The sequence below is a fragment of the Psammomys obesus genome, unplaced genomic scaffold (genome assembly GCF_907164565.1).
Source record: "Psammomys obesus unplaced genomic scaffold, mPsaObe1.curated_primary_1811, whole genome shotgun sequence".
NCBI lineage: Eukaryota > Metazoa > Chordata > Mammalia > Rodentia > Muridae > Psammomys > Psammomys obesus.
Genome location: NW_026592732.1, coordinates 1,248,044 through 1,272,689, shown reverse-complemented (window position 1 = coordinate 1,272,689; position 24,646 = coordinate 1,248,044). Strand labels below are relative to the sequence as shown.

Below are 24,646 nucleotides of genomic sequence, written 5' to 3'. Positions count from 1 at the left end.
CTTCTGAGTGCCAGCTCCCAGAGGCATGGAGAGAATGTCTGTGTCCCCAGTCTGAACTCACTTCCCATAGGCTTGTTGGGAACAGTACAGGTAGGGGAGAAAGGATAGGGCTGGCTCTGCCAAAGCGTGACCCAGAGGGTGCAAAGACCACTGGACTTCAGAGTAAAGGAGAAAGGCTAAGGCTGGAGAGCCACGATTTTGGAAGGGGAGGAATAACCCAGAGCAAAAGAAACTGCAAAAGGGTGAGGTAGCTCAGGAAAACAGGAAGCCAGAAAAGGAAGCCTAGAAGGGAGCAGAGAGAAGACAAGGCAAGAAGAGGGGTTCAGATTAAGGTACAGGGGAGGATGGAGAGGGCAGGAGGAAAGTAAACACAGCCCGGCAGACTCCAGTTTCTGTGGCTCGGAGGTAGAGCCCCTGCCTAGAATCCCGTGAGGGGCTGGGGTGTGGCTCAGTGGTAGAGCACTTTTCCTCGAATATTGCTGGGTCCTAGGCTTAATTTCATGATGGGTCCTAGGCTTAATTTCTATCACTTCAAAAACAAAACAGAACCAAACTCGAGCTGAAACAAAGAACATAGCCTCTCTCTACATCTCTACAGGCAGCGACAGTGTCATGGAATATATGATATGTGAGGCAGAAAAGATAAACCGAGGCTGGAGCTGTGTGGAATCATTCACAGAGACTCAGCAGTTGCTTGGAGAATCTTTATTAAGCAAGGGCCACCAGAGGGCCAGAGTGGTGTTGGGGACAGGGCCACCTGCTGGTCGTGGATGGCGCCTCAGGGGGTAGGAGAGGGATCTTCATTGACTCTCCTTGGGCACTGGGGTAGGGAGGATGGGATTGGTAGCCACGGAGGCCTGTATCTTCTCTACCAGGTTTGCCCACTGGCGCTGCATGTCATCCACCAGTGGCTCGAACCAGCTCTTGAGGCGGGCTTGGAAGATCTCGGCCTGCAGGCGGATCTGCTGTGTCTGCTCCTCCATCTTGGAGCGCACCTCCTCCATCTGCTCGCGCACCTCCTCTAGGCGGTCACGGGCCTGGTTGCCCATCAGCTCCAGCCGACCCCGGATGCGGGCACCCAAAGCCTGGGCGCGCTCACGCAGGGGCTGTGCAGCCCCGGCGCCCAGGTTGGCCGTGCGCTGGCGACCTTCCTCCACCAGTGGCCCCAGGCGCTCACGGATGGCGCTCACTCCGCGTTCAGCGCCCTCACGGGCTCCGGCCTTGTACACAGCCAGGCGCTTGTGCAGATCCTCGGCATCCCGCAGCAGGCGCTTGCGCATCTTCCGCAGGTGTGAGGTGAGGCGCCCCCGCAGCTCCTCCGTGCTCTGGCCCAGCATGGTCTGTACCTCACTGCGGTACTGGCCCAGTCTGTTGCGTAGGTCTTCCATGTCCGCCCCGAGCCTGGCCTGTGCCGCCTGCACCTCTTTGGCCAGCCTGGCCCGTGTCTCCTCTGCCATCGGGCCCAGCTGTTTTTCCAGTTCCTTTGTGTAAGCCTTCACTTCTGTCATGGTGTCCTCTATCAGAACCCTGCAGGCCCAGAGGAAACACAAGAGGGAGATGAGGGCCTAGACAGAAGGGCCCGGGAACTAGGGTGGGCGAAAAACTAAGACAGAACCAAGGTGTGATGTACTCGCTTGTGTTCCCAGAAGGTGAGAAGTGAGGCAGGACAAGTGTAGTGCCTTCAAAACCAGTTTGAGCTACAGATTGGGGTCCTGTCTCAAGAAGCCAAAAGCCAATAAACCAAAGAGTTTATTGTAAATAAATAGGAAATAAACAGCTGCTTGTTAATCCCAGCACCCTAAGGCGAAATAAGGCAGGAGGGTGGAGAGTTCAAGGCCAACCTGGGCTACACAGTAATGGAGAAAGGAAACAAGGGCATTGGTGCCCAGATAGCGGAGATCTGGGGACCTGGATGTTTAGTGGGTGCAGAGGCTGAAGGGACAGGGGCTGGGCACTCACGTCAGTTCCTGCGTGACCTGTGAGCTCTGCAGATCTTCCTGGACCTGGTCAGACAGCGTCTGCACCCAGCGCAGGTAATCCCAGAAGCGGCTCAGGGCCAGCTCCCAGGGTTGGTTGCTCTGCCATCCAAGCCACTCTGTCACCTCTGGCTGGAGCTCTGGCTCTCCCTCGGCCAGGCATCCTGTGTAGAATAAATTCAAAGCTGGCTCAGGACCTACAGTGTTCTTGGGTCTCTTTGAAGCAACAGTGGGTTCGGAAGCAGTGGAGTCTGTTTAGTTAGTACAAGCATGTATTGTCTCAGTATCCTATATAGTACAGAGCTGAGACCAGGTAAGGTATGGAATTAGAAAATATATACCTCCCCTTTAAACACAACTTTTGATTTGTGTGTGTGTGTGATGTGTGCGTGCGCCGGTGCACCCCTTGTGGGTCAGAGGACATCTAGAGAAATCGGCTCTCCCCTTCCACCATGTAGGTCTCAGAGATGCGTCGTCTTCAGGCTCGGTGGCCAGCACCTTTATTCACTGAGCCATCAATCCTGATATTATAGATAGGGGAAATCGAAAGCTAAAGAGTAAATAAAACAGCTGCTCGGGGCTATTGAATCCCAGAGAGGTCTCAGACATGCCCCAGCCCCAATGTGCCAGCCAGCAGAAGAGACCTAGGGCTAGAATGGGATCCAAAGAGAGGCTGGGCCATACCTGCCAACAACGCGACCACCAACACCGCCCACAGAGCCTTCATCTTCACAACTGTGATGAACCAGCCTGGGGAGGAAGCAATTGTCTTTGAACAGCTGGGAGGGGGCACTCCGCCCACCCAGAGAGCCTCACCCAGTCTCCCTACTCAGATCTGTGACACTTTAGCCAATCACAAATATTTCCCAAGTAGAACACCCGCTCCTCCCAAAGGTCTATTTACTCCCCTTCTGATGCTCACTATCTCTGCATCCCTGGGGGTGGATCGGCTGCCAAAAATTCCAGCTCCCTCTCCTAGGGTTCAAATTCCACTTCATCCAGCAACAGCAGGTAGTCCAATTTACATTCCTCTTTTAACCTTTGGGGCAGAGCCCTGCTGATTTAACGTGCTTTTCAATAGTCCTCCAGCCCTCAGAAGTGGTGCCCTTCCCCCCCCCCCCTCAGGACTTTGGGGCAAGAGGATTGAGGGTCGGCAGTTTGGGACCAGTCCGGTTACTTGGGGACTTGGTGGAAACCATCCTGGGTTGTTTCCCTGTATCCCGCCTTCTAGCTGTGCTAGTATGCACGCAATAAGAGCCCCGCACTCCCAGAGATGGCCTTTCCAGCTCCTCCATCTGTCCTGACTCTGGCGAAAGCGAGTTACATGTCCTTAGTTTGTCCCCAAGTGCCTCTTTTATGCTTCCTGCTTTTCCAATTCTTGTCCCTGTTTCCTGGATACCAGGGGATTCCAAGGTCCACACCCCACATCTTCCCAAGGACCCCGAGTCCCCAGCCCAGCTTGTCTTACCGCTGCCTTCTGAAACAAGACCTCCGGGGGCTGAGCAGGGCAAGGGATCCCAGACTTGTCCAATTATAGGGCTCCCTCTGCCCCGCCCCTCCTCAGGATTTGGGCGGGCTGGGCCAGGACCCTGTCACGAGGCGGGTTGTTCTCTCCCTCTTCACAGCAGGGCAGAGGAGAGAGGAGGAGTTAGGAGGCCTTGTGACCCCCTGCCCCCCACAATGAGAGCTGAAATCTCATAAAATAATCCAGGCATCAGTGCATTCTTTCCCTGTGGGGTCTGGTGCACTGTAAGAAAAAGGCTTGGTGGCTTAAATGGAAATGGGTGGGGGCTGGGGTCCTGTGGCTGTCTTGTGAGATGCTCAGCTTCTGGAGTGAAGCTTGAGTTTTAACCCTGGCCCCTATGGTTGACTCCTCAGCCTCAGGTGGACTCTCCCATCCTGGGCTGGGCCTGTTCCGGTTCCTTCAGGAGCTATTCCATGTCCCCCCCCCCCCCCCCCATGGGTTTGAAGACATCAAGCTAAGTCCTGGGAACCTGAGTGCTGATGCTTCTTCAGCCCTATCTGCTAGTCGCCAGGTATACCTGGTGCCTTGGGAGGGCATTGCCCTGGCCACTTTTATCCTGTGTTTGAGACAGGGTTCTCTGTAGCGTTGGCTGGCCTGGCCTCCCTTTGTAGACCAGGCTGGCCTTGAACTCACAGAGATCTGCTGACCTGTCTCCCCAAGTGCTGGGATTACAGGCTCATGCCACAGTGCCCTGCTTGCCAGCACATTTTTAAAGTTGTTTTGAGACAGGATACTCAGGTTGCCCGCAAAGTCTCAAAGATCCTTCTGCCTCTACTGCTGTAGCATGCTGGGATTGCAGGTGTGCACTTAGCTTTTCCTAGCAGAATTTTTACTCATAAACTCAGAACAGCTATTTTGGGGGACTTGTGCCTGTAGTACTAGCCACTTGGGAAGCTAAGACAGGACCCACTGAGCTCAGAAGTAGTAAAAGTGACTTAGGCAATGGAACAAAGCCCACAAGAAGTGGGGAAAGCAGGCCTACCTGGGTTGTCAGGGCAAAGGGCTCACCCACCACTAGCAAGCTTTCTAGATGCACTGTAGGCACAAAGAGGTTTCCTGTTCCTAGCTGTTGCCCAGAGGGTGGTAGTGGGAGAGGAATCCACATAACAAGGTTTGGCACTGGATGGGGCAGATAAAGGATTCTGTGGGATGAGAAGAGGTGGAACACCTGATTCCCAGAAGACTACAGGGTGCCTGACCAGGCCCAGGCCTGTTAGGTTTGGCCTCAGAGAACAATGGCAAGGAGTAGGTGTGGCTTCCATGGGTTATTAAGGGTCAGTTCCACTGGGCAGCTAGCACCCCCAGACCGGGCACTAGAAAGGGTTTCAGTTTGCCAGTGAGGACATCGACTAGTTTGTTCGAGTCTTTGCTTGGCAAAACACACTCCCAGTGGGGTGGCATGAGAAGCATGGCTGCAGCCGCCAACACAGAACCTAGTTTGAGGCTGTTAGCACATCCCGTGATGTGCAGGAGCTGGAATGTGGAAGAGCACTTTGGTGACCCACCACCTGCGGGCCAACACTGCAAAAGCCCCTTCCTCCCCTCAGAGCTACTTCCCATGTTGTGCTCAAGTTCCTCCAGGAACTTGGCTTCTTCCTCAAGTTTCTGAGACCTCTGACCTTCCCACTGGGAATCTCTACCCCACCCGCTACCACCTCAGCTGTTTTTGGAACAGGGAGGCTCCCGAGCCCCATTTTCCTTACCCCCACCCTGTTTGCAGAGACAAAGTCCAGTGCCACCTCTCCTGGTCAGGTTGCACAGGGACAAGTGACCTGGAGCCACCCTCCTGGTGAGGCCAGTCCTGTGATGTGTCTGCCCCTTAAGTCCCCAAGAGCAAAGGGTGTGACTGGCCAAGCTTTTCCTAAGCTTTCCAGTGCCACCTACTGGCAAGACAAGCTCAGTGACTGGAGAAAACAGAGGCCTCCCAGATCCTTTTTTTCCATGTGTATTTTTTGTTTTTTAAGGTTTTTTTTTGTTTGTTTTTTCTGTAAAATGTCCCGGTTCTTCCATAACTTATAAACATGATTTCTATGGAGGGGTGGAGGGGAGAGGGGCGGCCAGGGGCGCTCCTCTGCTGTCCTCAGGAGGATGGGGACATCACTGTCTTTCCTCCAGCCGCCTCTGCCTGGGTGCTCACAGCCAAGTGCCCTTCAGATTCCAGAACTCCCTCCGGGACCCAGGCCCCTTGGACACTGTCCCCTGGCGCTGGGGATCCTCAGGCGTGGGGTGGGTCCCCTCCTTCCCACTGTCCCAACCCCAGGAGGGAGGGGGGAGAGGAGGGGAGGGCGGCCGGCCCAGTGGTGTCTGCAGAGGAAGGGCAGGTGGGCTCAGCCGATGGTGAGGCCGAAGCCGCACAAGAACTTATTCTTGCGGTGGTTCAGGAAGGCGCAGAGGGACAGTGTCAGGGGTAGGGGTGGCAGCTTCTTCTCCAGTGTGGCGCCCACGATCCAGTTACTGTTCACAGAGCCTGTGGGTGAAGGGCGGGCAGAGACTGGGTGAATCAATGTATCTGGTCACCTCTATGGTAGTCACACCAGACCTCTAAGCACATGCTGTCACAGGTCAAGCAGCTACTCGGCCCTGCTCCTCTCCAGTTCCCTGATCTCTGGGAATGGCTGCTCCCACAGACACACGGGGCTGACGGGCTTGGCTCAGCTATCATGTAAAGGGACAGAATGATTGGGACAGAGGCAGCACTCAACAGGGGATGCTGCTGGGGTCGCAGCCACGCAGCCCCAGACGAGCATCACAGCTCCCAGGGAACGGCGGCCACCCTAAGCTCAGCATCATCCATTTCGACATGACCTAGAAGGAGCTTCTGAACCTGGCTGCCACCACCCAGGCTCCCCAGCTGGGGGGGTGGGTAGCTGTGTACAAGCTAGTCATTTTTCTACACAGGGTTTCTCTGTGTAGCCCTGGCTATCCTAGAATTATGTAGATCCAAGGAAGCTCAATAGAAATGTCTCTGTAAGGGCTGGAGAGATGGCTCAGAGCACTGGCCGCTCTTCCAGAGGTCCTGAGCTCAACCACATGGGGGCTCACAACCATCTATAACGAGGTGTCCTCTTCTGTCATGCAGGAGCACATGCAGACAGAAGATTGTAAACGTAATAGAAAAAGAAATCTTTAAAACAGTTAAGAAAAAGAAATATCTTCCTAAGTAAGACAGGGCTGCAGGCCAGCCTCTAGGGCATTTTCTTTACTAGTGACTGCTGTGGGAGGACCCACTGTGGATGGAGCACAGAGGGGCTAAAAGCAGGCTGAGGAAGCCCAAAGGAGCTTCTGCATCAGCTCATGCCTCCAGTTCCTGCTCCAACTTCTCTCAGTGACAGGTGTGTGATCAAGAGTTGTAAACCAAAATAAAACTCTTTTGCTCCAAGTTATTTATGGTTGTGGTATTTCATCACAGCAATAAAATCCTAAGAGTGAATGGGGAAGGCCAAGTGCAGAGAGCTTGTTAGATGGGCATGGGAAGCAGGGTAAAGTGCTGGGGGAGTCCCACTGTTTGACAAGTCTCCCCGAGCAATCTGGAGGTGTATAAAGCACCTCACACACCCAAAGAACACTTTCATCTTCTCCATCTCCTATGGCCTCTACCACACAGGCAGCTGGAGGGAAACTGAGGCCTTCCTTACCTTTGAAGAGGAAGTTGGCCTTAGGCAGGTCCAGCTGGTACCCAAAGGAGGCACTGGTGTCCTGCATCCTGGTACTGGCCTCAAACTCCACGCCTACCTGCAGCTGGGGGAAGGAGGGCCCACATACATGGGCCACCCATTAGGGCTCCTGGGCATACCAACAGCACTGGTAAACCCGGCCTGGGACTCACAACTAGGAGCTCCCCCCTGCTTACCTGGTCACTGGCTTTGTGGTAGTACGTTGCATGCATGCCTGCCTGGCCCAGTGTTACTGTCGCCAACCAGTTGTTCACTAGGAGAGCAGAGCTGGGTGAAGACTGGGGACGTCTGGAAACCAGAGCCTTACTGTTCAGCCCCCAGCTCTCTTCCCTCTCATCCTCCCTCCTCACTGTGCCCCAGGCTCACATGTGTATTTCCCAGCTAGAGACATGACCGTGCCCTCCTCTCCAGGCCGCCGGTGGTAGACGAGCTCTCCCCCCAGGGCCAGACACGGTGTGATGCTCTGGAGGTAGTGGGCCACGAGGATTCCTGCAGGAGGAGAGGGTCGTCAGACTGCCCAGCCCAGCCCAGGCCTGCCTTTATCTCCCCAGAGGCTGCTCCCAGCTAACCCTTGCAACAGCTCATGCCACGATCCTTCGCTCTGCCTCTCCTGCAGTAGGACCCCCAAAGAGGCAAGCCGCCCTTTCACAGAACATGGCGAGCAGGAATAATAAATGTCCCTCTGCCTCACAGGCCAAGGCTCTGAGGCACTCTCGTTTAAAGGTGAGGGCAGGGAACTGGGAAGGGGGGCTGGAGGCAGCCCTTGAATTCTACTGCTGAATTCAACAGTAGAATTCTTGCTTAGCCTGAATAAGGCCCTGAATTCCACCCCTTGAATGGGAGGGAAGAGAAAAAAAAATAAAAGTAAAAAAGAAAGGACAGAACAGATGGGAAGACTGAGGAGTTCCTGGGGAGAGCCCAAGGCCAGGTGGGCAGACTCCCACAGTCATAGCCTGTCTCCTTGCACAAACTTTCCAGAGGAGTGGGCGTGTCACAGAGACATAAATGCAGGCAAAATACTCAAATACTCATTACACATTAAAAAAAAAAAAAAAAAAAAAAAGCAGAATTTAAGGTCAAAGCTGGGCTGAGGTATCTACAAACTGGCTATATATTAGGTTGGACAGGAGTCCATGTGCTCAAGGCATCCCTAAGATGGATGCTGGCTGGAAAAGCCCCACAGACTCTCTAAGAGGATCCACTGTGATTCAGAGACTTCAGTTTCAGCCCACTAGGAGAGGGGCTGGCTGGGTGGATAAGTTGACCAGGTGTCCCATAGTGGTGACTTCAGTATCTGGTGAACATTCTGTAGATGTTTGGCCAGGAGAGTAGAGGGAAAGCTCTGGTGGCGGCATCACTCTAGAGGACATGGCTGCTTTATGCTGGGGCCAACCCACAGGGCACCACAAACTAATGTGAGGAGCTTGGCTCCTCCCGGAGCACTGGGGACCTGTGGCAGGTTCTCAGTTTCTGCTCTGGCGAGATTCCCTGAATGTGCTGTGAGGCCTTTGGAGAGGCTACACCTGTGTGAGGACGAGGAGGCCGTAGGTAGAGAGTGGCTTGGTCCCTGGGGGTCGGAGAACGGGCTTCTGCCTTGAACTTGCTGTCTGTAAATGGCCACTCAGAGGACTCTAGCTCTCAGTTTGCTGTCTGTCAGATGAGTTGATAGTGGTGATCAGAGGTATGCTGGGATTGAGTTGATCTTGTCCTGAAGCTAATGGTCACCTGCTCACTGAGAGAACACTCCGGCTGGCTCATGAGCCCATGGTACCTGCCCCTGTCCTGACCATGGTCAGACATCTCAGCACACTGAGGCCCTGGCTGGGAACTCTGGGCCCCAGCTCACACAAGCTGGTCCACAGTAGTCCTGGACACTCTTCTGCCAGATACTCCTCTGGAAAGTTTGTGCAGGGAGACAGGCTATGACTCTGTGGGAGCCTGCCCACCTGGACAGCCACCTGGCCTTGGCTCTCCCCAAGAACTCCTCAGTCTTCCCATCTGTTCCAGAGCCCATCAGAAATATCTTCATATATTTCTTTGTACGTTACAGAAAGGCCTTGTTTTGGGAACTGCTGCTGTAGTCAAAACTCCTGTCCTGCAATAGGGACCAGTACAGACAAGCATGGTAGGAAAAGCAGGGCCTCTGATGGTACAACTTGGAGGGCCTGTCTATGGCTAACCACTACCCATCCAAGTACAGTCAAGGTCATGTCCTGAGGCTGAAAGCCCGGAAGCGTATAGTTCAATGGTAGAACACCTGCCTGATGTAGGCTGACAGCTTCTTAAAAACTTTAATTATTTATTTGTGTGCTTATTTTCTAAGGCAGGTATCTGGCTTTTCAAGACAGTTTCTCTGTGTAGCCCTGGCTGTCCTGGAACTCACTCTGTAGTGAGGCGGGCCTCAGAGATCCAAGCTTCCGCCTCCTGAGTGCTGGGATTAAAGTTGTGCACCACATTGCCTGCTTGGCTGACAGTCACTCTGCAGGGCAGGTGGCTCTGCATTCCAGCAGAGACCGTTCCATCCCTAACATGCTAGGAATACCTTCTTTTAATAAAAACAAATAGAAGGTCACCCTTTCCGTTTTTGCTTTAAGCACTTGCGTTTTGGAGAAGCTGTCTGGGTCACCCCAGTTAAGGTGAGCCCCTTGCTAGACGCCATCATAGTTAGGCCAGCCAGATGGCCCGGAAGGTAAAAGAGCGTGCTGTGTAACCCTGGGACCTACAGTAGAAGGAGAACCAACTCCACAAAGTTGGCCTCTAACCTCTGCAAACACGCGTGGCATGCACTGACACACACTAATGATAAAGAAGAGATGTAATCAGTTGCTGGGCATGGGGGTGCACGCCTTTAATCCCAGCACATGGGATACAGAGGCAGGCCGATCTGAGATTGAGGCCAGTCTGGTCTACAGAGTGAGTTCCAGAACAGTCAAGGCTATACAGAGACCCTGTCTTGAAAAACAACACAAAACACCTTGTTTATGTGCTGTGACCATAACCCAGGTCCTTTCGAGCACTGCACCACCAAGCCCTGGCCTTCGACCCTCATTGCCAGATCTGGGCAGGTGTTAAGCCACACCCCGGGTACACCCAATAGCTCTACCTTTTTATTTGGAGGTCCAGGCTCTGGGGATGGACATTCCCCAGAGGTGGACTCAGGGCTTCTGTTCACTGTGTCATCAATGCTTAACTATACTGTATGGGCAGGCTCGGTATGCTCCCATTTCACGGGCAGTTACACAGGTGGTCAGCAACTCCTGCCCACGACAAAAAAGGAGCGCAGAGGGGCCAGGCATCAAGAGTCATCCATACTCATCTTTGTTTTATCTTTCTGTCTGTACATGGCCATCCTGTGCTCTGTTCCATGACTAACACCCCTCAGTCCAAGCCCCACAGTACTGACACTAAGAACCATCACTGGAGCACACGACTAACCTCATAGGCACTGAGCCCACCAAGCTTCACCAGTGTCGCTTGGGTCTGCACGGCTGAGCTGTGAAAGCAGCAGTCCAGGGCTGAACTATGGCCCCCAGGTACAGTTACTGCCTAATGGTGCTGTATTGTTTTGCCCTGTGAGCATGGAACCCAGGCGATTTACCTGCACGCCACATGCCTCCAGTTTACCTAACACACCATCCCTTTTCTGCTTTCTTTGGGGAGACAAGCTTTCACTGCAAATACCAGGTGTGGAGGTTTGAATGAGAAATGTCCCCATGGTCTCAGGCATCCTACCACTTGCACCCCAGTTGGTGGTTCGGTTTGGAGAGGCCCAGGCTCAGCCTGCTTGAGGAAAGCAAGTCTGGGTGAAGACTTTGAAGTTTCAAAGACTTAGGCTTTTCCAGTGGTCTGTTCCCTGCTCTTGCTGCCAGGCCTGCCACTTGTGTCGTATCTCACTGCTATGACAAACTCTTATCCCTCTGGATCTTTAAGTCCAAAGAATTCCAGTCTTTCCTTCTGTAACCCACATTAATCAAGGTGTCTCACCACAGCAACAGAAAACACGGCAGGCTGGCCTTCCGTTGCACCAGTCTTCCTGAGTGTTTGACCAGTATGTTTGTACCACACCCATTTTTGTTTGCTTGCTTGTTTATTTCACTGTGCAGGCCAGGCCGAACTTAAACTCAAGGGACCCACTGCTGTGGCCTCCCTAACGCTGGGCGTCAGGGTTTGTTCCGCCAGGCCAGAACAATGGCTCAGGGGTTAAGCTGAGAGCATTGGCAGCTCTCAGAAGATCCAGATTCCACCAGCACCCACAAGGTGACTCACAGCCGTCTGTAACCCTACCCTCAAGGGACTGGACAGGCTCTCCTGGCCTGAGGGCAGTGGGCACACTTCAAGTGCTAACACACATGTAGCAAGTACCACACACAACAAATAAAACGCACGTGCCTTTCCCCCACAGGGCTCCAGCCCTCATCTCTGACTCTCCCCAGTAGTACTGGAATTAAAGCTGTGGCAATACCTGGCTTTTCATTTTTCTTTTTTGAGAGGGATTCATAGCTCAGGCTGCCAGAAACTCATGCTGCCCTGCCCCAGGCTTATGAGTGCTGGGACAAGCTCATGTCTCTACCCACGGATCTCAAGTCACTCCTACCCTGCCACCTCTCAGAGGTCCCAAGAGGCAAAGCCATGAGCCTTGTGGGGAAAGGGGAGCTGGATCAAGGCTTCATGACCACCCGTGAGGCTCCACCTCTTACCTGAACCCACCAAGACATCTGGGTTGCCTAGCGTGACAGCAGCCGTGAAGTCGGAGCCCCGGTACTCCCCATCCACCTGCCAGTTCACAAACTTCGACTGCTGGGTCTGTGGGAGAAGGGCCATGTGAGGGCCACAGATGAGGGGCACCTGTAGGGGTGGCAGGCCACGCCCACACATGACTCACCTGGATGGCCATCTTGGACCTGAGGCCTGGGCTCAGCTGGTGGATGACCTGTGCATTGAGGCTCCCACTGTTGTCCATGTCACCCACCAGCACAGGGAACGCCTGCAAGACAGAGGGCAGCCTACAGGTCAGAGGCTTTGTGTGCACAAGGCGCGCAGTCAGTCTAAGCAAGAGGCTTGGATTCTGAGTAGCACACTGGCAGCCCCTCCAGCACGAGGGCCTCAGTACTTAAGACAGCGCCCTCTTGGGGCATGACTTCAGTGACACACCCCACAGGCAGGCAGACAGTCTGTGGAGGAATCACTTCTGCTTTTGAGAAACAGGGTTTCCTGTAGCTTAGAGTGACCTTAAACTATCTTAACTAAGGTTGCTATTGCTGGAATAAACACCAGGACCAAAAGCTAATTGGGGAAACAAAGATTTCCTTCAGCTTACAGCTCCACACCACAGCTCATCACCAAGGAAAATCAGGGCAGGAACTGAATGCAGGATCGTGGAGGCAGGAGCCGAGGCCAAAGACAGGTGCTACTCACTGGCCTGCTTAGGCCTTTCTCAGAGCAGCCAAGACCAGCTCAAGGGCAGCAGTGCCCACAGTGGGCTGGGCGCTCCCCCCTCCATCATCAGTCGAGGAAACGCTCCACAGGCAGCCTGGTGGTGGCATTTTCTCAGTTCCTCTCCCCAGGCTGACTGCAGCTTGAACCACCCTGACTAGAGCCAGTCACCACACTAGCTACTGTCACTCAGGCTGCCCATGACCTCCTCAATGCTGGATTACAGGTCTGGCCCATCTGCCTGTGTCTTGGTTTGTATGTTTGTTTATTTATGGAAGCAGGTCTTGCTACGTCGTAGCCTGGAACTCATCCTTCTGCCACAGCTTTCCCAGGTGCTAGGATGACAAGCATGTGTCAGGACACCTAGCTGGGGTTGGGCAGGCTCCACTTCTGTGCTGGCAACACATGACCTCTATGGCGGTCTTTCTAAACTTCCTTCTCTCCACTATTACAGGCCAGTCCATACTTGACTTGACAAGCTACGTCACCTTGCAGCTTCAACTCTTAGATAACTACCAGCTTCACTTGAGGAGCCAATGAGATGGGTCAGCGGGAAGGCATAGGCACTTGTCACCAAGCCTGATGACATAAGTTCAATTCCCAGAGCACACAAAGTGGAAGGAAAGAAATGACTGTTGCAGGTTGTCTTCTGCCCTCCAGAGCACAACCCCAAACAAACAAATGCAATTCCAAGTGCAGCTCAGGCCTTTTCTGCCTGGCAACACTAGGGCACTATGACAAATGGGCTGAGCCAAGAAGGGACCCTTGCTACTCTACTGAGCTCCAGGGGAGGCCTTCATTCCTTGCTGATCTGGAGGTGGTGGTGCCAGACTTGTGACTTTGATTTTAAAAAGGACCAGGTGTGGTGGCACACATCTCTAATCCCGGCACTCGGGAGACAGACAAGAGGGCAAGAAGCCCTCGGAGTTGACCTCCAGCCTGGCTTACAGAGGGCCTTCCAGTTCAGCCAGAGCTTAGAGAGGTGGATCAGGTCCCGGAACTCCTACACCAAGCACGAAAACCCAAGCCCAAATCCCCAGCACTTGTATAAGCATCAGGCATAGGCCTGCCACTCCAACACTGTAGAGAAGGTGGGCCCTGTGAGCTGGCTGGCCTGCCTATCTAGTCTAAACAGTGAGCTTCCAGACAAAATGCTCTGTTCTGGCCTTTGCAAGGCATCTGCACACAGGTCAAGTGCTGAGGATGTAGTTCAGTCAGTGAGAGTGCTTGTCCAGCATGCCCAGGTTCAATTCCCAGCACCAGATGAAACCGAACATGATGAACTTATGCCTGAAATCCCAGCACTAGGGGAGGTAAAGACAGGAGGACTGACAGTTTAAGGTTATCCTCAGCCACAACTCAAGACCAGCCTGGGACCACATGAGATCCTGTCTCCAAAACAGTACCTCCTCAGAACTCCCCACTCCATTATCCATCCCTCTGCTACAGCAGCATGAAGAACAGACCTGAAGCACCCACCTGATCCTGTTTTCCCCTTGTCAGAGCTCTCTAGCGCCCCCTAGAGAACATTCAAGCACAGAGCTTGACATTCCAGGTCCTATACCTGGCTCCCAGCATCCAGGTCACCACTGGCTGGTCCCCCAGCCCCTTGCAACCAGCATCACCCAGCCAAGGAAAAGATAAAGAATAGTATGTTAGGAATACTGCTGCAGGAAGGAACGACCTGTGTCCCAACACCTCCACTGACCGCACTCTGCTGTTTACCTCCTCACTGCCGAACCCCAAGCCTGTCACTAGACTACCAGGTTCCTTAATGGAAGAATTGCTATTAGACCCACTACAGGAGCCTTACCTCTGTGGGACTCAGCTGCTTTGTCCCCACATATGTGACCCCGAAGTGGTAGTTGGATTCCCCAATTGTGCCAAGGGCTACTGTGTGGGTCACCTGGAAAAAAAGAGTGAGTTGGAGAGTCTTGGCAAGGCTAGTGTATCCATTTGAGGATGCAAACACAGAGTTTTTGGGCTGGCTAGGGGGTGAAAACCAGCAGTGTGGGGCTGGCGAGCTAACAGCAGGTGACAGGCCATACTTAGCATTGATGTCCAGGGTTCCAGCCCAGGGAGGGGATAAAACAAAACACCAGGCCTGACCCGATGAGATTAAAGGTTACTGGTGAGAAGGTAGTCCTTTGAAGGTGGCTGCATAAGATCTGGATGCACACAGGGGTATGGCTGCTATGACCCCTGGAGGGTCAAGGCACCAGAAAAACTCACCTGGAAACGGTTGCTCAACCCTTTGTTGACCGTAAGTTTGACACCCTCCATCTGAACCGGAAACAGCTCTGCAGAAGAAAGATGCTGTCACACCCCAAATTCTCTGCAGTTTCCTCTCATTCCAAGCTCTCGCCAGAACCATCTCAGAAAAAAATCCCACTAGAGCAAACTCCACTTAGTGGTTGGGTCTAGGCCCTTTGTCGGTTTGTGAGACCCAGTGCAGTCACCTGTACTCAGGAAACTTTCTCATCCCTAGAGTGGGTGGGCCCGCACTACACAGAACTGTGCCCAGCACTTAAGAAGTTAACACATGTCTGAGTATCAAAAGTAAGAATGTACCCCTCTTATAATCAAATGATTCTGGGCCAGGATCCAGATCCCTTGGGTTGCAGCTCTCACGGGTACATTGGGGGACACCACTTGACACCATGACCTTGGGCTATAATTTCTTTCTTGATCACACTACGGACTCTGGTGGGGTTGGTGTCCGGGCTCTCAGTGCTCCAAGGCTTCTCTCTCTCCTGCAGTGGCATTCTTCCATCATCTGATCGCAGTTCTGAGCCCCAAGTTCAAGGTCCCAGAGTCCCATTTCACCCTCAACTCCTAACGTTCTGTTCAGTGACCGCAGCGACACACGCCAATCCTGCGGGGGTCTTTCCCCTTTCCCTCGGGCGACCCCGGCCCGACGTCCCTCACCCTTGCACTTCCGGTGGCACTCCTCGAACGTGCCCGGGTTGGGCAGGCAGCCGCAGCAACCATCGTCCGAGGCCGCCGCAGCGCCGCTCGCCGCAGCCCCGGGAGTCCGTTCCGAACCGCGGCCCGCGCTCGATCCAACGCCCAGGCCGCCTCCGAGCGGCGGCAGCGTGAAGCCCGACGGCGAAGGCGGCGGCGGCGGCAGCCCCACGAGGGACGGCGTAGGAGGCGGCGGTGGCCCTGCGGGCGGAGAGCTGGCGGCCAACACGTTCCCCATGGTATCTGCGAGGGGAAAGGTCAGAGGGCAGAGGTCAGGGGCCAAACACACACACGCACGCACACACACACGCACACGCCCGCATGCGGCCCGAGTCACTTCCCACCCGACTCGGACTCGGTGCTCACTGGCGACGGCGGCGGCGGCGCCTGTTCCCGGCCCGGGCTCCGCTCCTACCCCGTGCGATACGCGCAACCTAACCCGCTGCCGCCGCCGCGGCCGTCTCCCCGCCCCGTGGAGCCCATTGGGCCGGCGTCCTCCGGGATCCGCCCACAGTCATAGCAGCTGGAAGTCCTATTGGAGACGTGGTGGGAAGTTCCGCCGACCTCGCTGAAATGTCCATTTCTATTGGTGCTTAGTCGCAGTCCATCAGCGCGGCTTCCTCGCCCTTCCTATTGGCTCGTCTGTCCCGTGCCCATTGGCGTGCGGCGCCGCGGGTCCGGGCGCTAGTTCGCTATTTGTCGACACCGCGCGCACGGAAACGATTAACGCTGATTGCCCCGCCCTCCTCCCCGGGGGGGCGGGGCCTCGCCGCAGCAAACGGCGTCACCATTGGCAGTTCGGCTCATCCCGCGTTCTGATTGGCTAGAGCCGACCCAGGTGACGTATTACGTTGGTTCTGTCATTGGCTAAGGTGCCAGGGTTAAAGAACACGGGCAAAGGTGCGTTGCGCCGCAGACGCTGCTAGGCAGCAAGGTCAGCGCTCGCGTCCCAACAGGCACCGCGGTGGAGGGGCAGGGTCGCCGATTGGAAAGCCGGAACTGCTGCCCCTTCCCACAGTGCCCCGGGAGAGCTTCAAACCAGGGCTGTGAAAACCGGCCTGCGTCTACTTACCCGTAGTGCCCGCTTTCAGCCTTAACGCAACAGCTGCCTTGAACCCCCCACCCTTTTTTTTTACCCATCGTGCCGTCGGCTCTCGCGTCACTGTGGCTTCTATCTTTGGCCCATTCATTCCTTTCCCATTACCCAGCATTCATTCATCCATTCATTGTGCTTCGTTTCCTAGTCTCGGTTTAGCCCATTTCTGCCTGTTCACTTTCACCATTCTTCCGGCCTTTAATTAACCCATCTTGTTTTCCAACCTTTTACCTCCTGACTATTGCCCATTCTGCCCACGGATCTTGTTTCCTCCTATCTCTTTGGCTCTGGCTCATTCGTTTAGCCCCCACGCCTTGGGGGCTTCTTTGAAAATAATTTCCCCCTGGCCTATTTTTCCCCCTCCCCCCAACATGTAACACCACGTTGACCGTGAATTGTGGGCGATCCTTCTGCCTCAGCATCCTAAGTGTCCTTGGCCCATTAGCTGCTGACTGAACCCAGCCCCTCGTGCTGATTACTGGTTTATCTGTTTCTATTACTGTCATTAGGCAGCTGTTTCCAAGCAGTGTGCAGCTTAGAGATCTCCTGCATCTCTATCGTTTGTTTTAGTTGATGCAGTTTTGCTTATTACGCATCAATTTCTGGGTCATCTCTGGCGTTTCTGGTGGGAGTCTATTATGTATCGACTTAGAGCTCACCGATCCCTCCAAGCTCCAGGCCCTCGTTCATTTCACTCATGTCCTATCCAACTCCCTTCACTTCTCACAGAAAACACAAGACTTTATCAAAGTATAAACTCATATTTTGTAGGAAATGCTTACAAAATAATATCGCCCAAACTCCCAACCCAGATGCCCAGATAACCCATCTCACACACACACCATCCCCTAAAAAGGGATGTGTAGTTCTCATCCCACTGGATGGGCGTTAAAAGGATTCAGTAGTCTTCAAGACAAGAGCAGATTCCCCCAAACCTGGGGTGGCAAGGCACACTTGCATTAGGCTCTTCCCTCTGGCACTGGGCCTGCGATTTCTACTCTGAGAACAGCAACTGAGGTGCTGGGTTTGAGGAGAGGGTGTGAACCCTGAGATTCCTGCCTGCAGGAGTGGGTGGAGATGGGGAGGTCCTACCTTACACTGGGGAGTCAGCTCCTTTTCACCTTTGGGGAATAGGGTGGGGAGGGGTCAGGAGCTCCTGCTGCCTGGAGGGCTCAGGTCTGAGCAGCAGGGAAGCCCCTGATCCCATTCTTGCAGACCTGTGTGGACTCTATTGCCTGAGAACAAGTCTGTGGTCCAGAGTCTTCTTTGGGACTTTATGGGTGGTTGAGATATAGGTGGTTGGGTAAGTAGCATGGTCAGAGGGTCACAGTCTTAGGACTCCGTGAGGGGTCACGGGTGGTGCAGAAGGATCCTCTGAGCTCCCTGCCTCAGGAGATAAACTTTCCAGGGTTCCAGTCATGCAGGTTCGTCTGTCTCAGAAATCACAGGCTGGAGGTCATGGTGGAGCCGCTAAGAATTCACAGGTGGATTGCATGGGTGATAGCTGACCCTGGCTTGGCTGGAAGTCAGGGTGTTCTAGATCACTGGTGGAAAGCTGAGGGGTCAAGAGTGAAAGGCGGGCGGTCAGAGCCCCTATGCCTCACACATACATGGCCCGTGACACAAAAAAGTCTTTGCTCTGGTAGGAGTCAGAGGGGCTAGGGTAGGACAGGGCATCGTAAATAGGGTTGATTTTGTCCAGGAAGTCTTCCTCCTCATCATCTTCCTCCTTATCTTCGAGACCCAGGGAAACTCTCTCCACAACAGGGGGTCCTGTAGGCACTAGAAGAGAAGGTCCCAGGCCTGTGGCCCCCAGCAACAGGGGTCCTGACCGCTCTTCCAGGGTGGGGAGCTCGTGATACCGAGGCATGTCCTAGAAGTTGGGAGCAAGCCGGAAGTCAAAGTCACCTCAGTCTCAGGATGGTACCCCAGATCTTCCCCTTAACCCAAGATTTCTGGCCATCCTTGCCCTATGCCAATCAGACCCTACTACTCCAATGTCATCCTTTCTCCCTGGATTGCCCTGCTTTGTCCATTTGACCTTTCCTTTTTTTTTTTTTTTTTTAAAGACAGGTCTCATTTATGTAGCCTTGGCTGTTCTGAAACTCACTCTATAGACCAGGCTGGTCTTGAACTCAGAGAGCTCTGAATTCCTCTGCTTCTAGAGTACTGGGATCAAAGGTGTGCATCACCACCAAAGAGGCTGGAGGAAGGCCTTGGATCCCCTAAAGCTGGAGTGAAAAGAGCTTGTATGCTATCTAACATGGATGCTGGGAAATGAACTTGGGTCTCTGGAAGAACAGCAAATGTCGTTAACCAATAAGTTGTCTCTCCAGCCTCTTTTTTTTTTTTTTTTTTTGGACCAAGGTCTCTTGTACGGAAGACTTGTAAGATTGGCCTTGAATATACTATGTAGCCAAGGCTGACCTGAACTTCCAATTTTCCTGCCTTTTTCTACCCCCCCCCCCCTTGAGACCAGGTCTCTTTGTTTAGCCCTGGCTGTTCTGGTAGAAAAGATCTGCTTCTACCTCTTGAGTGTTAGGATCCCGGGTCTGGACCAGCACCATTTCAGAATGCTGCAGATTGAACCCAGGGCTTTATGATGCTGGACAAGACAGCACCAACCGAATTATGACCCGGGACTGCCCTCCATCACTTTGTTTGGAACAGGGTTTCATGTAGCTCAGGCTGTTCCTAAATTTACTCTGTAGCCAACGATGACCTTGAACTCCCAATCCTTCTGCCTCCAGCTCCTTAGTGTTGGGATGGCAAGTGGGTACGTGATCATAGAACATTTTTTTTCCTTTGCTTTGTCTTGTTTTACACAAAGTCTCACTGTGTAGCACAGGTTGACCCGAAACCATGGTAATTCTGCCTCCGACTCTCAAGTACTGAGATTACGAGTTTACATCCTACATCAGGCTTGGTTTCAGCCTTCTTTGCCTCGATTTTTGAAAATACTCGTGTTTGTATGTAAACGTGTGTATTAGTGTTTGTGCAGAGGCCGGAAGAGGTTATTTGCTCCCTCAAAGCTGGGGGCTGCTTCGTATGTGACTCAGATACAACTCTGGTCCTCACAATGACACAGCAAGCGTCAGACTGCTGAGTCATCAATCCTGCTTCCTTCCTTGGCTATTTTGAAATAAAATCTCACTGGTCAGCTTATGCTAGCCCTGTAGCCCAGGTTGGTTGAACCCACTGTGATTTGAATTTATGGTGATCCTCCTGTCTCAGTTTCCCACGTGCTGGGATCACAGGGTGGAGCTACCATGCTCCACCTCAATCTACCAGCTCTGACCTCAATCTTTGTTTAACCTTGAGTGCCAATTAGGTCTTGAAAACTCTTTCTGTTTGGGCCTCCTTATCTGACTCCTGACCATCAAGGGGATCAGGGGGATGTTTCCATCATAGAGGGGACCAGGAGATGTCTCCATCACAGAGGACTCCAAGAGATGGATCCACCATAGAGGGGTCTCCAAGGGAATGTCTCCATCACAGAGGGGATTCTAGCGGAATGCCTCCACCATAGAGGAGACCTCGGGGAATGGCTCCATGGCGGTATCCCTGCTATAGGCACAGTCCCTGGGCAGCTCATATGCTCTAAGTCGCTCCACTCTTCCCAGGCTTGACTCTGGGCATTTAACCCACCCCCTAAACCCACCCCAGTTTACCCAGAAACTCCCACCTGGTCTGTACAAGAGACACCAGCGTCGAAGTATGGTGTCTTCACTGGGCTGTGCTCCGAGGCCCCCAGAGTGAAAAGCTGGGAAGGCTGTTGCAGGACATGAAGTTAAGCCAAGATCCCTCTTTGTGACCTCTCCCAGCCCCAGCCCAGCCAGCCCAACAGCCCCTCCAGGCTTGACCCCAGGGAGGAAAAGTCGGTATGGAGAAAGGGTGTCTTGAGCTCCCGGGAAACATCTCACCATCTCTGGTTCCTCCAGCTTGGCCTTGGGGGTCGGTGGCTTGTAGGAGGGAGGTCCTTCCAGTCTGCAGGGGCGGAAGGCAGATGGAGGGGCGGTTAGCACTCTGGCCACCCCCCCCCCCCAGCTCACCCTCTTTTACTATTTATGTACGTATTTATTAATTTAGTTTTTTGAGGCAGGGTTTCTCTGTGTAGCCTAGGCTGTCCTGGACTCGCTTTGTAGACCAGGCTGGCCTGGAACTCACAGTGATCCACCTGCCTCTGCCTCTCTGAGTGCTGGGATCACAGTAGTTTCTCCTCTTACAGGAAATGCCTCTGGTTCTCCAGAGGAATAAACGACTGGTCACATTGGCCCTTGCTGTCAGTCTGGCCACTTTCAGAGTAGGTAGGAAATGCTGTTTTTTACTGTGGTTTTCAACACCATTTCTGCTCCCACCCAAGTGCTGTGAGGGTGGCAAATTGAGCAATTCACTGTTGTGGTATCCCAGAACCCTCTGGGAAGAAGTCAGAGAATTCTCTCAGCCAGGTGTGGCATGCTCCTGTAACCCCAGCTCTAAGAAGGACCTCTGAATTAAAGGCCCCTGCTACATGATGAGACCCAGGCCAACCAGTGCTACATAGTGGGGCCTGTCCTTGTTTCAAAACAATGAACCCAGGTGGATGGTGCCTGAGCTCCATCACCCAAGGTTGTCCTTCTCCCTGTGTGAGTACATGCTCAGGGTAAAACTTGATTAAGCTTGTATTGACACAAACAATACACCTTACTGGGTGAGGGGCTTGCCACCAACCTGATAACCAGAAACTCAAATGGTGGAAATAGAAAACCTTTGACCTCCAACAAGATAGCTTTATCACACACACACACACACACACACACACACACACACACACACACAATAACAATGTAGGAGGGAGCAAGATCAAATAACAAAATCAAGGTCAACCTGGGCTAAATCTTTAAAAGGGGACTGGAGAGATGGCCCAGTGTTAAGAGCCCTTTCAAAGGACCCATGTTCAGTTCCCAGCACCCACATCAGGGGTAAACAACAGTCTCTAACTCACAGAGACAGTCATACATACATACATACATGTATGTCTCTGTGCATGTATGTATGCACAGAGACAGACAGATGGGGACAAACACACAGAAATAAAAAAAATATTTTCTTTGTCTTTCTGTCCTTTTTTCTTTCATTTCTCTCTCTCTCTCTCTCTCTCTCTCTTTTTGTTTCCTTTTTATTTTTCTTCAAGACAGGGTTTCTCTGTGTAACCCTGGTTGTCCTGGAACTTACTCTGTAAAATAGGCTGGCCTCAAACTCAGAGATGGATCTGCCTGCCTCTGCCTCCCAAGTGCTAGGATTAAAGTTGTATGCCACCATTGCTAGGCAAGAAAAAAAAAATCTTGTTTGTTTGTTTGTTTGTTTTGAGACAGGGTTTCTTGGCTATCTTGGAACTCACTGTGTAGAACAGGCTGACCTTGAACTCACAGAGGTCCGCCTGCCTCTGCCTCCTCAAGTGCCACCATGCTTAGCTAAGAAAATAAACCTTTAAAAACAACAACAACAAAAAGGTCAAGCAAGTTGGCTCAGCAGATAAAGGCCTTAAAAACCTGAGGACATGAGTCTAATCCCTGGAGCATATGGAAAGGTGGAAGGGGACACCCAGAGACTTCCCAAGTCCTCTGGCCTCCACACCCATGCCAAGGCTCAAACACACAATAAGACTCATTTTACGAAAAGTAAACAAGCCACACTGTGGTGGTCACGCCTTTGAGTCCCAGCACTGGGGAGGCAGAGATAGCTGCAGGACTGCGATTTTGAGGCCAGCCTGTTCAACATTGGGATCTTATCTCAAAGATAGATAAAGGGCTGGAGAGATGGCTCCTGAAGAGTACTGCTGCTCTTTCAAAGGACCCTGGTTCTGGTCCTAGAACCCACATGGCAACGCACGACCTCCTTGGGTACCAGGCATACATATAGTGTATACACGTACATGCAAGCAAACACACACAGAAAATTAAAAAAAAAAAAAAAAAAAGGATTTCTTTGGACTATCCTGTAGACCAGGAAGTCACAGAGATAATCCTCCCTGCCCCCAACAGGGGCTTTAGGGGTGAAACTCAGGTTCTTGCAAACTGAGTAATTTCCCTGGCTACTATACAACTTTTTTTTTTTCACTGCTGTTTTTTTTTTTTTTTTTTTTGAGAGTCTTATACAACAGAGAGAGCATGACCTTGAACTTCTGATACTCTTGCTTCTACCTTCTGAGGGATGCTAAGGGAACCCACACTTAGCATCCCTTAATATCTGAAGCTCTAGAGAAGCTAGAGCAACAAGATCGTGGGAGCCTGGGCTCCGATTAGGTCTCAAAGACAGTCTCTAATACCCATACTTCATGAAGAAGAGAAAAACCTTTCCTCATCACTCCATTTAAGATGCCAGTTATTTGTGGCCACCATAAATAACTCTGTCTTATACTGCCTTGAAGATGTTCCCTTCGGTCCCCACTCAGTGTTTCCCAACTGTTGGCATGCTTCCTCCCAACTGCTTCTCAGAACCTATCACTCACTCTTCTTCCTCGTCCGCCCCCTGAAGCCTCTGCTCCTTCTGCTGTTGTCGGCAGATGAGGATGCCCGTGGCAGCCACTGCAGTGGCAATGATGGCCGCGATGATGCCACCGATGATGCCGCCTGTGGCCCCTGCTCCTGCTGTGCTGGGCGACTCTGTCAGGACAAAGACAGCATGGCGTCATTAGGAGGAACTTGTGGCTGCTGCTTCCAGCCCTGTCTCTCAGATACCACACATGGCAGACTTTTCAAAATGATTGTTTTATTTCTGAGACAGGGTCTCACTATGTACCCCAGGCTGGCTGGCACTCTCTGGTTGCCTCTGCCTTCTGAGAGTAGGCATTACTAGTGTGTGCCATCATACCAGCCTTTGGCTATATTGGGAACTAAACCCAGGTCCTCAAGCATGCTAGGCCTCAAGTGCTCTATGCCTGAGCATATCCCCTGCCTGTCCACCTAACCACGGCCAGGGGCTTTGCTTCATCCAACTGTCCTATGTGCCTGATTTGGGAACAGTGATCTATGTAGAGGAAAAGAAACTCCTGAAATGCAAGAAGTTTACACCCTCAAGGCGCTATAGTTCACTATAGTTCAGGCTGGTCTTGGCCAACAGCAAACAAGCAGATTCGATGCTACCTAATGTCACGATGGAAATGACAGAGTGGGGAAGGGAACAAGGAAGTGATAGAATGCTAGACCCAACTAAGTCAGGCTATCTGTGAAGGGGCACTTGAGTCCTCTGGGTGTGTTTTAGACAAGGAAATAGCCAGTGCAAAGGTCCTGGGACAGCCTCAGGGTATTTTAAGGAACAAGGAGAGTCAGCTGTGACAGTTTAGAGGCACCTATAATTCCAGCACTCAAGAAACCGAAGCAGGAGGATTGCTGAGAGTATGACACCAGCCTGGGCTACATAGTGAGTTCCCAGCCACTCAGAGCAACATAGCCAGACTGCTTCAAAAACAAAACAAAACAAGCTCCCTGAACACGGTGGAAGCTGCAAGAAGAGGTTCAAGTTCAACCTCAGCTGCAGTGTTCGAGGACCAACATAAAAAAACAAGAGAAGGGGCATGCGGGGAGAAGGGGGAGGAAAGGAACGGTTGGGAGGGGAGGAGGGAGGGAACTACAGGGGGGGGAGGATACAAAGTAAATAAAGTGTAATTAAAACAAAAAAGCCAGAGAAACAGGAACAGCATGGAGACTGTGGTGCTGGTCTGAAGAGAAGAGAGCGAGGAGGAAAACCCTCTGTGGTGCCAGAGGACCCCTCATTATTACGGGATTGTGATGTTTTCTGGCCCATCAGGAGAGCTCCAGGCTCCCCAGTCTCAGTTGTTCTATGTGCCTCTCCTAACTGACGGACCTGACGAGATGCATTGCCGCACAGACAGAAACCAGGCGATCTCTGCCCTCCATGGCCGAGAACAGGGCGGGCTCACCAAGAACACTCAGATCGGACAGGATGCAGAGCCCTAGAGGTGTCACTGGTGATGTTC

At 52.7% G+C, this 24,646-nt stretch overlaps 3 protein-coding genes across 4 annotated transcripts in view; all 3 read right to left on the bottom strand.

Moving 5' to 3' along the window:
* Nucleotides 1-690: 690 nt before the first annotated feature.
* On the bottom strand, nucleotides 691-3,549 carry Apoe (apolipoprotein E). 2 transcript variants are annotated; one of them, XM_055615428.1, is made up of 4 exons: nucleotides 3,445-3,549; nucleotides 2,661-2,726; nucleotides 1,960-2,140; nucleotides 691-1,527 (listed from the first exon to the last, which is right to left on the bottom strand). In XM_055615428.1, exons 2-4 carry the CDS (start codon nucleotides 2,701-2,703, stop codon nucleotides 801-803), a joined length of 951 nt encoding a protein of 316 aa, XP_055471403.1. In that variant the 5' UTR covers nucleotides 2,704-2,726; nucleotides 3,445-3,549; the 3' UTR covers nucleotides 691-800. The 2 variants fall into 2 exon arrangements, with proteins under 2 accessions (XP_055471403.1, XP_055471402.1); XM_055615427.1 differs by lacking the exon at nucleotides 3,445-3,549 and adding an exon at nucleotides 2,899-2,989.
* A 1,881-nt stretch (nucleotides 3,550-5,430) lies between these two features.
* Nucleotides 5,431-16,033, bottom strand: Tomm40 (translocase of outer mitochondrial membrane 40). The gene is made up of 10 exons (XM_055615426.1): nucleotides 15,939-16,033; nucleotides 15,537-15,815; nucleotides 14,841-14,908; nucleotides 14,422-14,514; nucleotides 12,058-12,159; nucleotides 11,873-11,978; nucleotides 7,542-7,664; nucleotides 7,352-7,428; nucleotides 7,137-7,239; nucleotides 5,431-5,968 (listed from the first exon to the last, which is right to left on the bottom strand). Exons 2-10 carry the CDS (start codon nucleotides 15,808-15,810, stop codon nucleotides 5,829-5,831), a joined length of 1,086 nt encoding a protein of 361 aa, XP_055471401.1. The 5' UTR covers nucleotides 15,811-15,815; nucleotides 15,939-16,033; the 3' UTR covers nucleotides 5,431-5,828.
* A 1,376-nt stretch (nucleotides 16,034-17,409) lies between these two features.
* Nucleotides 17,410-24,646, bottom strand: part of Nectin2 (nectin cell adhesion molecule 2) — a 32,549-nt gene continuing 25,312 nt past the window's right edge. The window contains exons 6-9 of the mRNA XM_055615424.1: nucleotides 23,159-23,312; nucleotides 20,592-20,655; nucleotides 20,354-20,440; nucleotides 17,410-18,541 (exon numbers count right to left, since the gene is read on the bottom strand). Of these exons, the coding sequence (XP_055471399.1) occupies nucleotides 18,269-18,541; nucleotides 20,354-20,440; nucleotides 20,592-20,655; nucleotides 23,159-23,312 (578 nt within the window). The 3' untranslated portion in view covers nucleotides 17,410-18,268. The remainder of the gene's footprint in view (nucleotides 18,542-20,353; nucleotides 20,441-20,591; nucleotides 20,656-23,158; nucleotides 23,313-24,646) is intronic.

Excerpts from the sequence above, each read along its gene's own strand:
- Apoe (XM_055615427.1), bottom strand. The coding sequence starts at position 2,974 with ATGAAGTGGAATTTGAACCCTAGGAGAGGGAGCTGGAATTTTTGGCAG. Across the intron at positions 2,141-2,660 it reads GGTGGTCGCGTTGTTGGCAG|GATGCCTGGCCGAGGGAGAG; the intron begins GTATGGCCCAGC and ends TATTCTACACAG. Across the intron at positions 1,528-1,959 it reads CAGGTCACGCAGGAACTGAC|GGTTCTGATAGAGGACACCA; the intron begins GTGAGTGCCCAG and ends CTGGGCCTGCAG.
- Tomm40 (XM_055615426.1), bottom strand. The coding sequence starts at position 15,810 with ATGGGGAACGTGTTGGCCGCCAGCTCTCCGCCCGCAGGGCCACCGCCG. Across the intron at positions 14,909-15,536 it reads GTGCCACCGGAAGTGCAAGG|AGCTGTTTCCGGTTCAGATG; the intron begins GTGAGGGACGTC and ends TTTCTTCTGCAG. Across the intron at positions 5,969-7,136 it reads GGCCAACTTCCTCTTCAAAG|GCTCTGTGAACAGTAACTGG; the intron begins GTAAGGAAGGCC and ends CTTCACCCACAG.